Raw genomic sequence first — 14,230 nt, 5'->3', positions numbered from 1 at the left:
AAATGAAAAGAAGCAGCAGTATTGAATAACTGAGTCATGTTGTGGGTTATGTATTTCTTTACTTGATGAAGTGGTATGTAGTAGGCCTGAGTATCCATTCAGATTTCTTGATTTGATTGAGCGTAGATTTAGTGAGAGATATGTCAGTTAAAATACCAATTTTGCTTTGATACGAAAGAGATTCTTAGAGAACTAATGCTGTAAATTATACAAGGAATAACCTCTAACCTGGTGAATTATTAAAAATATAAATGTTTACATTAAGAATTGCAAAGCATTCCCAATCCCAAAGCAGTTACGTTAATCATGTACTTTTTTTTTTAAACTCAGCCCTCGTATCCAGCTATTCCTACCTATGAAAAACACATCAGTGAGCCACACAGTCACACTGGCTGACATGTTCCTTCATTACTGTGAACACACACACTCTAGTTTATTTTGATTCAGTCATACACACATCGTCCAGCTGCCACAAATACTCATTAGCAGCAGCGGTTCTCAACATTTTTGAGTTGCGACTTCCAGAATAATCAGGTTTGTTTGCAGCATCCTCACAAAAACTGACTGGGCCTGATAAGGTGTCACTGAAGTTTGTATGTTTCACAAAAGTGATATGCAAGCAGTGCCAAGATTCCCAAACAGCTGTCGGTCACAAATTACAGATAAATATTTGGGTTGTACAGAACTTTCACAGGCTCATGCATGTGTAGAAAGTTTGGTTTGTTTTAATACGTGAAGGTTTTTAGGCATCCACAACATGGATTCTTTTCAGCCGATACGATAATTACCTGCTTCTCATGGCTGATACCGTTATGATAAACAATAATTTCACATTTTTGTTTTTTAAAAAGACGTAACCTGAAGTTTATCACAGCTGAAGGTAAGAAAGGCTCAGATATAGGGAGCAAAGATGGTTGATTTAACTCTTCAAATGTTAATTTAGTTTTTCTCATCAACTTTACTTAAAAAAATAAACCATTATACTTGGGTTTTCATAGAGCATTTTTGCCCACAAGTCAAATTAAATTGTTTGATCTCTATTAATGCTGATTTATCAGCTAGCTGGATAGGCCAAAAACATCCAGTAATTTTTTGGCCTTGATATTTATCATGGGTCCCTACCAATTTTGTTATTATTTGATTAATTTTAGGGCATTTAATGCTTTTATCAGATAGATAGTGGTGTTGGTGGAGAGATGACAAGCAATGAGGGAGCGATGCAACAAAGCTCTAGACTTGAACTGCTTTTCATTGTTAGTGTCTCTGGAAAACGTCAAAATAAACAGTAGAGGAAATTATCTCATGTTGCAAAACGCAGCTTGCACATTAGATGAAAGAGGTTTTGGACTGCATTAAAAATCGTGTTTTTGGAGGGTTGACTGCATGTGTAATGAAGGGACGAGTTACATTTCAGTGCCGTTCTGAGTGACAAACAAGCTGTTTGGATGTGAGCGTCATGTGAGAGTCAAAGCTCTTTCAGCTGTGCTGTTGCTACTCGCTTCAGTCTGTTTGGATAAATCGTGTCTGTGTAATCATAGCTGTTGTTAAAGATTAGTTGATGAGTTGTTCCAGTTGTTTTACAAGTATGAATGTCAAATATTTGCAGGTTTCAGCTTCTTAAATAGGAAATGAAAAGTCTTTGGGTTTTGGACTGTTAGTTGGACTAAAGAAGCAGTTTAATACTTCACTTTGGGCTTTGGGAACTTGTAATAAGCCTTTTTCATGATTTTTTCTTTGACATTTTATAGACTAATCCAATCAGCAATCGGCAGATTAATCGATAATGAAAATAATCGTTAGTTGAAGCCCTTCCTAAAACTGATTTGTCTTGCAGGAAATCCACCGTACCATCGTCCACAGACAAAATAAATGAGTGTTCTAAAGCTCAGCAGGGACTTAAATGTCCCCTCACTAACATTATCAGGGCATTTGTTGTGATTTATGAAGCTGGAAAATGGAGCACAACATGAATCTGCAGAGTCGGTGGTTGATTCTGTGTGTGTGTGTGTGTGTGTGTGTGTGTGTGTGTGTGTGTGTGTGTGTGTGTGTGTGTGTGTGTGTGTTAGCTGGAGGAGATTGGAACAGGTTTAATGTGGCTCACGCAGGATTGAACGAGAAGACTGAAGCAGAGGAGCTCCAGGATAATAATCTAATGATATAATAATCTAATATTATGTTTTGACTTTTGAGGACTATTTTTCTTGTCGTTTAAAAAGCCCTGGATATGGATAATTCACTAAAATCAGGCAGCATTTTTTCCCCCCTGAATGTTCAGACTGTTCTGCCACTAGTCTCATCTCTAATCCACGTCTGCAGCTGCACGGGGGGGCAGCAGCTTTATGTTAGAGGCCGGGAGGGAAATGGGCCTCGATGCTCTGAATGTGGTTTAGGGGGACAGAAAAAGATGCAGCTTTTAAGGCCCTCGATTTTAGCCGCACGTGAATGAAACGACAGTAACCGATTCTCGTAAGAGCGACAGAGGTTCAGGTAATATTTACCTGCTGGGCTCGCAGCCAGATGGACAACATGCATTAACATGATTGTGTAGTTTGTGAGGTCACTGGGTTCGTGTGTTTAAAACAGCAGGACTAAATCGATGTTTTGTTGAGGCGGCGAAAACATGACCCAGAATAAAGTACATTTATTAAATAACTTGGGTTATTTTTCCCCTGAGTGTGAAGAAGGAAACTCTTCTGCATTTTAATCCTCTGCTTTGTGTTTTGTTGTTAGGGGTTGTCATCACTAATTTCAGTTGATTTTACTAGAAAATAAGAAGCCAGGGTATCATGGGAAAACTACTGCAACAACACCCAGCAGATGTTTAAGATCTTTAACAGTTGGAGTGTCTGTGTTGTTAGCAACTTTTTGTCTGACTTTCTTTTATTCCACAACAATTGCTTGAGGAGGTTTGAGGACATAGTTGCACAGAAGTTGTTGTCCAGTAATTGTAATGAAAACTGTCAGCAAATACACGAGGGCTAGAGCTGCAATGATTAATCAACTGATTTATTGTTAAATTAATCGCTGATTATTGTGGTAATCGAGCAATCAGTTTGAGTTGTTTTTTTTAATGAAAATAAAGTTAAAATTCTCTCGTTCCAGCTTCTTAAATGTGAATATTTTTTGGTTTCTTTACCCCATGGGTTGGGGGCAGAACAAGACATTTGAGACATTTTATAGACCAAACAACTGATCGATCAATCGAGGAAATAATGGACAGATTAGTTATTAGTTACAGCCCTAAAATACAGTAAGCAACTTGTGATCTTGTAAAACAATTTTATAATATAAAACTGCAACATGAGTCTAATTAAATTGTTTTACTTTTGATAAAATGCACTTATTTGCAGTGTGTGATGTTTAATTTTTTTTATGTAAAACCCAAGATATATACACCATGCATCAATATATTTTATAGCAGGAAACAATAACTTAAAAGCACTTTGTCTTCAGTTTCTGACCGTCCTCTCCTCTCTGAATGAACCATCTCACCTCTGACACTTTCCTGTTTTCCTCCAGTCTGTACTGAGGGCTTGTTTACACTGAAAGAAGGTCAGTTTCTCTCCACATGGACCCACAATCAGCTGCTGCAAGTAGATTAACTTTATTCCTCTGGTTTGATTGGCTTGGATGCCGAAGCAGCGTAATTATACTTTACTGCAGAATTGATTGAGGTGATTACTCTTCGGCATTGAAAGACAATATAAAGATAAAATATATTTTATCACACTTGGGAGAGGTCATTATCCTAATACAGCTACACATGAATTCACCAGCAGGTTTGAATGAATCCACAATTTGTGCTTAACGTCATTTCAGACTCTTTAGAAGGACAAATAAAAAGAGAATTTTTGAACAAACTGATGAACAAAAAGAACAAAAACCTCTGTGAAGTGAATCGGACCCCTGACAGCGTCGATGTCTTCTTCTTCACATTGAACCAAATCAAATTCACTTCACACCAGTGTGCTTGTTTGGGGTTTTTGCTGGTGCTGAATTTTGGGCTATGAGAGTTAATTTCAGACCCTGCTCCTTCGTCATCTGATTGACCTTTTATAGAGACCACCAGTCAAACTATGTTGATGTAAGGGTGTAAGAAAATATTCAATATCATAACATTATATTTTGTGATAGATGCAAAGATTTGCTGAGATACTTACAGTATTGCAATATCTCGCAAAATTTGGAATTGTAACTCTTGTATCATGGATTGGACCTTTTTAATGGATTTTTTTTGTGCAACACACTGTGTCACATCATTTATTAACACACGTCTCAGTGATACAGAGTGGATGTTTTCACTTTTTCAGCACATTACAAACCCTCTGATGGGAAGTTAACATTTGGAAAAACTTGTTTACCTGAAACCAAGGTCTTCACATTGGCACTCACCCCAAAATCTTTACACAGACATCAATTTTTTTCAGCTGCTCTGAAGTTTAGGAAACTGTGATACTTTCAGACATGTACAGTACTTTTATGCCTACTCTCATGTCACAAATTATAAATTTGGTCTTTATAATCATCTTTATTTACCAAGTGACACTGGTGTTATCCAACCAATATTGGATATAAGTAAGTTGTAAAAATAACGAAAAGTGACTGGGGAAAATGTGCCCTGTGATCAAACTTTACAGCAGTGACATGAGTGTATTTTTCTTATTTAAATAATGAAACTTTTGCAGTTGAATATGTGCAGAATTAGTATGGATCCAAGGGTTCCCCATTGCTAATTGTTAGCATTCTTTCATATCATCTGGTTGAAATGATCAGCCCTGACATGTGGCTTCATCTCAGTGGTCATTTCAGCTGATGATGGCTGCTGTGTGTTGGTCCTGTGTCCGTGCACTGATGTGAGTCTGGTTTATTATTCAATCCAAGCCCTGGGTAGGTCAGAGACCAGGCGAGATGGAGGGTACAAGCACAACTGGAGCTTTTCTCTCTCTGGTGACAGTGAAGAGGAAAGGAGACATGAGTAAGCACTTCTCCAGCCCTCGTTCTCAGCAACACCAGCGCTGCACTGCATCACTTAATAATTTCCACCAACACAGCTCTCCCTGCACACACATACAGGAAAAAGACCCCAGTGACACCGCTGCTGATGAGCAGCCTATTCCCGTCTCTGATGATATATACGCTCCGGCCTTTTTAGTTCAGATCTGTGCCGCCTGCATGTAAATCCTCTCCTCCGTTTTACTAAACTGCTAGGGTCGGACCGATATGATGGCTGATAGTAAATATTGATCAGGAAAAAATGAGTCAAACCTGCAGTGAAGTGCAGATTTCTTTGTACCGTTTTAATAATTTATGTTTGTACATTTTATCTGCATTTAATGGTTGCAGGGCTAACTAACTTATGATTATTTTCTTTATCAGTTTGCTCCATACAGTTATCTAGAAGACTTAAACAGGTGAAGTCTTTAAATGTGAGCCAGAGGATGTCGAGAAGTTTCGCTTGATTAATGATTGAAAAGACATATTACATCAAAAAGGTTGAATAATTATGTCAGGAGAGGGATAAATTGATTGACTCATTGTTTTTAGTTGTAGTTTAAACTTTCCATGCTTCTTTTTAGGGCTGCAACTAACAAATATTTTCATTATCGATTAATCTGGCAATTATTTTCTTAATTAATTGTTTATTTTATAATCAGTCCCTCCAGGATTTTGCAGGCTGTTTTGTGGATTGTTGCAGCCTGAAATGCATGATTTTGTGGCAGCTTTTCCCAAAAAAACAAAAAAACAAAAAAACGATGCATGTAATGTTTTTAGGCGTGAAATTGAATGAAATTGCGGGAAGTGAAAATTGCAAAAGAACATTAAGATTTTTTAGATATAATTCATACAGTCAAACAGACAAAAAGACTCACAAGTACAAAAACTAACAAAATATGCTTTATTGTAGATGAAGAAGTGCATGAATGAATAAAGAAACAATAACAAATCCTCTGTTCTTTTGAGATAAAGTAGCAGGAAATTGAAATACTCAAAGTCTCATAATTGTACTTGAGTAAAATGCACTTCCACTGAGTAGCACTGTGGTGTTACTGGTGTCTGAAATATATACACAAAATATGCTCAATTTCTAGGTTATTATTTCCTCTTAACTAAAACGAATGCAGTCAATACAAGAACTCTGTGATAAATCCCGCTTTTATTATTATCTCCAGTTTCAGAGTTGTTGATAGAGGTGTTTTTAATAATCTCTCCAGCCCTGTGAGAACTAAATAAATGGACACGGTTAATGTACCGTTCAGACTCCAGTGTTGTGTTTTTCAGTGTGCAGGTAGTAAAATATTGAGATAAATATGAGCTGTTGGCACATTCAGCACTAAAACTGTTGAATACGAACAGTCGCAGTAATATAAATCTCATATCGGTCAAACCCCAGAATCCACTCTGTCCCCTTTTTTATTGTGTCATTTTATATCCACACTGATACACACAGACACACATTAAACAAATATGCTGAGCAGAAATGTGTTAATGTGGCGTGCACACACAAGTCTGACCAGAACATCTTTGTTTTTTTGTTTTTTTCATTTCCTGCCAGTGAGAGCGCGGTGAGCACGGAGGAGATGGACAGGCAGCCGCCGACCTCCCCCGAGGAGAAAAAGGTAAACCTCCGCTCTCTCTTCTCTCCCCTCTCATCCTCTGACTCTCACCCTGTGGTTGCTGGTGATTCCCAGAAGGCTGCGGGCTCTCTGCCACATAGCCAAGCTGGCGCCTGGCGCTGCAGAGCAAAGGCACCCAAAGGACCCCAGCAGTCCATGAGCTAACGCTGCTGGGTGCTACAGGACGCCTTGAGGGCCGCTGCTGCTGCTGCTGCTGCTGCTGATAATAATGATGATAATGATGCTATTGTTTTCGTTCTTCTGGGTGGATTATGAGTGGTTGTGAGGTGTTGGCGTTTGATTGTTCTGTAAAGGAGATCACTCACACTAGATTGGATTTATCACAGACAGAACCAGATGAAACTACAGGGAGTTTAAGCAGGTAATTAACATGTTTTGGTAACTTCACAAGCTTTGCTCAGTTCATGACATGTTGACATGTGAAATATCTCAACAACTACTGAATGAATCCCTGTGACATTTTGTTCAGGCACTTATTGTGTGATTGCTTGATGTTTTTATTTAGCGCCACCAGGAGGTCAAATTTCCACTTGAACCTACGGTTGGGTATCGTTTGGATTTTAACAATTCAGAGTTTTCACAGTTTTCACCATCTGGAACACTTGTTCAGCGTTCATGGCGTCCTATAGGATTCTGGCTTTTGAGGTTTTCTCATTTGCACAATCCCCATGATGCATTGCTGAGTGTTTAAATTAGCTATTTTACATTCCAAAATAGTAATGTTATGTTTTCTTAGTGTTTTATTAATGTGCTGTTGTCACTTTCTGTTAGTGTTTGTATTGTGTTTCCTCACAAAATGGTGGTTAATGGTGGTAATTTTCATTTTTGTGTTGGTTTATTGGACACCATGAGTGAGGCGTCTGGAACATTTCACCACTCCAGCTCGAGTTTACAGAAATATTTCTGTATTTTAATCGAAATTCACGGCAGGGCTGTTACCCCTCAGACAATTCTGTTATTAAATACCGAGGGCTGCAACTAACGATTATTTTCATCATGGATTAATCTGTTATTTTCGTGGTTACTCGATTAATAATCCGTTAGTGGTTTGGTCCATAATGTTGATCAGGTTTGTTGTTGTCAAGTTGCCCTAAACTGGTCGCTAACGTGTTAAAGTAAACAGGCTAGTAGCTGTTTCGACTTTGTTATTTTGCAGGCATTTAACTATTTGGCAGGGCTCGTCTCCTCGCATGCAAATGTTCCACTGAATCAGTGTTTTGTAGGGGCGCTGTCGCTGCATCCTAAGCATAGCGGCACTCGGGATAATTGTGATTGGTTTAGGGAAATGCAAACAAGCCAGAGCGTTGTGGAGTCAGTCCTATCACACAGAGTCAGCAGTGTGGAGATATGTCTGGCTGCAAGACTAATAAAAACTTGATGATATGATAGTTTTATGTCCTTAAACACACCACTAACTGCCAAGTCTCACCTGTCACTGACTTGTTGGAGGCCACTTTGAAACTTTTTTCTTCTGTGTTGCAGTGATGTAGCCAGCTGCTCTTTGACAACCTTAAAAGTAAAACTGGATGTTAAATGCTTTGACTCTTGGTGTGTTTTAACCATAAATGTCTCCATGTGTGTGGTGACACTGATGATACTTGTCCCATCATGGCAGAGCTTAAGATCAGTGAGTTTGTCCCTTTGTGTGTCATCTATTTTAAAAGATGTGACTTCTGGCGTGTGTTGTGTTTTTAGCATTTTAATTTCCTTTAACTAATGACCTTTTAAATTAATGTGTGTCTGTCGTCTCCAGTCGCCCTCTCTTAGGCACTTCACTTCCTCTGATCCTGTGAGAACGTATGAAAACCGGCCGAATAATCACATGAGGCCTCTGAGCAAGCTGGCACCCAAAAGGCTCAGGTACAGTATGTTTTATATGTGTGGGTGTATGTGTGTATATATGTATACATATATATATATATATATATATATATATATATATATATATATATATATATATATATATATATATATACATATATGTACATACATATGTCCTGTTCATATGAACTCCGCTGCTGCTTTCTGGTGTTTGGTTTTTAAGTGCAGGGTTGCTTCTCTGCTCCAGCAGTCTGGAATATGATTATTTTCAGGTGGTTTGGAATGAAAACACTGCGGTGATTTAGAACAAGTCAGAAATATGGAAAAAGTGAGACTGTAGTTCTGCTTTTAGTTCACAAATTGATGTTTTTGTGAGAAGAATCATGTTTCAGTTCACTTGTTGCCTGACAGTGTTCACCACACAATGGAATAACCATGAATCTACTGTGAAAAACAGATTCAGGCCCAATTTTTGAGATTGTGCAAGATGGAAAAATCATAATTATTTGTTTGTTTTGTTTTATTTTCACATGAAGTTTTATGTGAAATTGTTTCAATCTGAATTTGAAATTGTTTTCTTTTGTTACAGGCAAAATTTAATAGAAATAAATAAAATGTGTATTTGTATAAATATAAAAGAATATAATTCTCATTTAATCATCTTTGACAAAACGTCTGTTTTTTCTTGCCACTTAAAAAGCTTATTTTCTGTCCATCATACAGTTTTATGTGAGAAGTGATGGTGATTCTATCTTTTGTGCATTTTCCTAAACCAATAGTTGAACAGACAAACAATCAATTAATCAATTATTCTTTAGAAGACACAAAATGCTCAACTTTTTTCTCACTTAAACTCTTTTCTCTTTTTTCCCTTAATAAGTTTCCTATTTCAACAAACTGCTCCACCAGAAAAAAACAAATTTTGTCAAATTAGGCAAAATCACTGCCATTTCTAGACTATTGATTAATTATTAATTAATAAACATGTAATTGCTTAAATTATTAAAAGTCATTAAAAAGAAAATAATCGCTTAATAATTAAAACAGACAAATACATTAACTTCATTTATATGACAATATAATGAATTATATAATATATAATTCTTATGACAATAATAATAATAATAATAATAATTAAATATTATAATGTATAATAATATTAATATATATATAATTAATTAATGTTTTAAAACTTTAATAAGGTAAGCATTGAATCAATATGGTAATAAAGTAAAAACTGAATAAATGAAATGATAAATGACCAAATGTGACTGGTTAATGTTTAACTGAAGTTATCGTATGCTGTAAAGTGTTAATATGATGTGGCTCCAGTATATTTACAGTGTAAAATGACTGTAAACAGCTTTTTGTTTACATGAGTTCTCAGTGAGTGTTTGACTTTGTCTCCCGTCCTGCAGCGAGGTCCCTCTCACCGTAGCAACGTCCTCCCCCATCGCCAACAGAAACAACTATTTCATCATCAGTCCTGCACCTTCACAAGGAATCGTTTTACAAGGGCGACACTTTCAGCACGCACAGATGCCCTCTGCAATAAGGAAACCAGTCCAAAGGTAAGACACACGTCACTCGCAGGTTTGAGAATCTCTGATTTTCTTGATTATTTTAGGGACACAACTCAAGCTTATTTGGAGGAGAATCATTTATTAAATTTTAGAACTGTGCTTCCTGTAATGGGAGGATGTAAGCATGCAATGTTCCTGATCATCAGACATATACACATGTTTTGGGCTGCAACTAAAAATTATTTTATCAGATTATCAGGGATTAATCTGTTTATTATTTTCTCAATAAATTGGTTAGTTGTTTGGTCAACAAAATGCCAGAAAATGCTAAAAAAAAAAAAAAAACCTCAATCAGTGTTTCCTAAAGCCCAAGATGACGTCCTCGAATGTCTCGTTTTGTCCACAACTCAAAGATATTTAGTTTACTGTCATAAAAGAGCAAAGACACCAGAAAATATTCAGATTTAAGAAGCTGAAATCAGTGAATTTTGCCTTTTTTTCTTATAAAATTACTCAAACAAATTAATAAATTATCAAAATAGTTTGGTTAATTCAATAATCATTGCAGCTTTATTTTTAGGATTTGAAATCGCAGAGACTCCGATCCAGTCGTTAACATTAAGATTGTCTGTAAACCCCTCACAATACAAGATCATGTTGGCTGATGATCTGTTCAGTCCTCATGATGATCTGTGCAAATCAGGAACACCCCTGCGGTTGTTGTGACGGGCGAATCAGACACAGAGTCGGTCCAATTATCCTCCAGAGTGGAGCCAGCATTAGTCGTAATGGACACTGGAGATAATGATATTCTCAGGAAGTGTCAGTGAAGTCGCTCTGAATGTGAAAACATGCTTCCTGTCCGTGTGTTGAGAATTTACTGGATTATTAGTCAAGAGAGGCGGGTTACCGAGCACCTTAATTGCCTCCACGGTCTGTGTGTGTGCTGACTGTGTGGGTGAGGGGGGGCCAAAATCAGCCACAATAAGGAACTTCCTGTTTTCACCAGCATGCACCTGTTCCTTTCACCTCCCACAGTATCTTTGCTTGTTATCTCTTCAGGCTCTTGACAGTTTGAAAACCTCTGCTCCTGAGAACAGAATTACTGAACATTTTCTCTTGAAAAAAGGAAAGTGATCTGACTTTTAGCTCCTCAGTCACATTGTTCACCTTTCAGCGGTTTAACAAGTGTATTTTCTTTACTCGGATGAGACCAAGCACACAAGATATTCTTTAATGTAGATGAAAGTCATTTAAACTCTGGTTCGTTACGTTCATCCTCTGATAAATGAGAGTCTGGTTGGTATTTGAGGTTTTGGCGTAAAGAAAATCACTTTAATTAAAATGTGGGCTGTAGAAAATGAATTTCAGTAGACAAGTTGATTGCATTAGTGAGACTTTTTCCCTCTCTTGATTTTTATCTTCAAGCAGCCTTGATTTGAAGGAAAGGTAAGACTTTGATCCAGCTGCGTCACTCCGAGTGAATCTTAACAGACTGGATCTCATTTCACGCTTCGTTCGTGTCCCCAGAGCATCCAACATTTTCATTAATTTCAGGTTTTGTTTGTGCTTCAGCAGCGTCTCTGTTGACATTCTGTGATATTTTATGTCAGTGTGTGGTTTCCTTTCATGATATGTGATATGAAAGGTTTCTTGTGTAGAAATGCTTATGCATGATGACTGAGATAAAAACTGACTGGATAAAGAAGCGGAGAAAAACCTCTGGGCGCAGTAATGCTGATTGTTAGAGTGTTAGCAGAACCAGGTGCTTACATGCAGAATTTTTTATCCCCTCAGGCGTAAGCTGGGGTTATGAGTGTTACGTCTGTCCATCTTTCAGAGGCTTTAGCAGGATCACTTGTAAAGCTTAAAGTGAGAATATTAGGTTCTTATGAAACTAGATGACCATTGGTACTAACCACGTCATGCTAGCTTGCTGCTAAATGGCGCTCCAAATTTTAAAAAGCTGTGTTCCTTGACATCTCACCAAGGGAATGTGATCTGATTACTTGACTATATGATTAAATGTTGCCACCTTTGCTAGTCGGCACCAGAAATACTAGTCAGTTAAACTGTTTATCAATCTTTTATTCATGCACAATTCCAGTTAACTGTTGTCTCTCAGATGTTATGCAGCCGCCCGCCACTAGTCAGGGCTGCGGCCCCATCAGACAGCAAGTCTGACAGAACCAGCACAGTTTGATGGCGATTTGATATAGAAAATGAAAATAAGGTTAAATGTAGGCTGTGACATAATAAACTGGTATATAATCATTCGACTGGAGCAACATGTGACCACATTCAGCACAGACACGGAAGTTTACCTGCAAGCAGAGCAGCTGCTGCTGTTAGTTCTGCTAACGTTAGTCGCACTGTGTGTCAGGCTACATCCACCTTCAGCTCCGGGTAAACAGTGTCATTTATCTGCAGACACTGTGATCCTTTTCAGTCTGAAAAGTTGAAGCATTTACTGAGTTGTTGTCATATTTTGTGCATTGTTCATGCCAGTGCAGTGCAGGTTTATCCAAAGAAGAAAAGAAAATTATCTCAACAAAAGATTTGTAGTGAAGAATTTGAGTTGGGCTCAAAAAATCTGTTATGGTACCTTGAAAGTTTGCGCTTTCTCTTTAGACCTATTCATTTCCATATGTTTTTTTGTCAAAGCAACAGTGAGCCAAAAATAAAATATATTAAGAATAAGACCAGAAAAAGTTCAGTTGGTTTTGTCCACAGAATCTCTTTGTACACATTTTACTTTTTGTGTCCCAAAATTCTGTATTGTGTTCATTCAACAGAACTGTTCAAATCCTTTGTTTCCATGTCAGCACAGGAGATCTCAGCTCCATAATAGTGTTGAAAACATGAAAAACCTTTTTCTTCTCATGTTGTATTCACACTGACTGCTGGTCGTCATGCTCGGCTGCAGATCCTGAAGCACCTCATAACTGATTCATATCCTGTGTTGGGCTGCAGCTAACACTCGCTCTTCATTATCCAAGATTCATTCATTCTAGTTTCCTTCCCTCTTTGACTTCCATCTGTGGAGAAACACTTCTATCCATTCTAACATTTTAAATGTGAATAAAACAGTCTGACTTTGTTGTTGAGGCAGCAGCGACTCGTCTGTTATTCAGCAGTTTAGACGTTCAACTTATCACTGCGGTCTGGCTGATGATTAGCTGGTCTCAGCTCTGGTTTTGTTCATGCTGTGGTGAAATATCTGAAGCTTTATGCCTGTGATCTGTCTGTGCATCTGTTCAGTGAACTTTGACACAGATCTGTTGAGTCTGTTCACACCAAAATCCATTAACCCTCATACCCTGCATTTCATGACAACAAGGTGACTGTGGATTCATGTTAAAGTGACGTATTTTTCTTATTCTCAATTAACCTCATTAAAAAGACAGGAACTAAATGTATCTACGAGGGCTGCAACTGTCAGTCAATTATTTTCTCGATTTATCGATCAATAGTTGTTTGGTCTATAAAATGTCAGAAAATGGTGATGTTTTCATATTTTCTGCTCTTTATATAATTCTGTATAGCTTTGATGTCTCCTGTATTAATCTGCAACGTAGAAAAATAATAAAAATGAAGAAAAATATTGAAATTTGAATGAGACGATGTGTCCAGACTTTTGACTGGCACAGTGAGTCGGTGTGGTTTTCGGTCTGTGATGAGCTGCAGGTTTCAGACAGGCCTTGACAATCCTGAAAATTTGTCAATTTGAAAACAAAAAGTCTTGTCTGAGAGTTTTGGCTAAGCAGCTTTTTACTTGAAATCTTGGCAAGAAATATTTTGAAAATTTCTTCGTCTTAAAAATCTTGAAAGTCATTGAAAGCTCCTTTGATATTAACACTGTCGGTGCGACGTAAACCTGTTTCCAGCTGCTGACTGATGTAAATGTAAAACGTGTTTTATGCAGAGATTTCACTGATCACATTGTGTTTTTTTTCTCCTGCAGAAGTGACTACTCCACCACACAACAAGCTGTAGAAGTGGACAGCATCGTCCTCACCTGTCCAGAAGTCCCAGGTAGAGTCACAGCTCAGTAAACACATCACACAGGATGGGTTTAAAGCTGTTTGTGATGAGGACGAAGAGGAGGAGGAGGAGGAGGAGGAAGAGAGGCTGCTGGTGACTTACAGGCTGATACATGGTGCTGAATTTGGATGGGCACACTGTGTTCCCCTCGCTGGGAGGAAACGACTGGATCGTGTGTGTTTATATCTGAGTGTGTGTGTGTGTGTG

The 14,230-nt window shown here is 37.8% G+C and overlaps 1 protein-coding gene across 3 annotated transcripts in view; it reads left to right on the top strand.

Annotated features, from left to right (window-relative positions):
- senp6a (SUMO specific peptidase 6a) overlaps positions 1–14,230 on the top strand; it is a 34,378-nt gene that overhangs the window by 2,616 nt on the left and 17,532 nt on the right. For 2 of the 3 annotated variants that reach the window (XM_084737290.1, XM_084737289.1), the window contains exons 2-6: positions 4,882–4,975; positions 6,554–6,617; positions 8,389–8,495; positions 9,875–10,027; positions 13,944–14,014. In XM_084737290.1, the coding sequence (XP_084593416.1) occupies positions 4,882–4,975; positions 6,554–6,617; positions 8,389–8,495; positions 9,875–10,027; positions 13,944–14,014 (489 nt within the window). The remainder of the gene's footprint in view (positions 1–4,881; positions 4,976–6,553; positions 6,618–8,388; positions 8,496–9,874; positions 10,028–13,943; positions 14,015–14,230) is intronic. The other variant, XM_084737292.1, reaches the window with a different exon arrangement.

This window comes from Lutjanus erythropterus, chromosome 15 (assembly GCF_056507025.1).
Source record: "Lutjanus erythropterus isolate fLutEry1 chromosome 15, fLutEry1.hap2, whole genome shotgun sequence".
In the NCBI taxonomy this organism is placed as follows: domain Eukaryota; kingdom Metazoa; phylum Chordata; class Actinopteri; order Lutjaniformes; family Lutjanidae; genus Lutjanus; species Lutjanus erythropterus.
The sequence above is the reverse complement of the archived record's forward strand: the minus strand, read 5'-3'. Positions and strand labels throughout refer to the sequence as shown.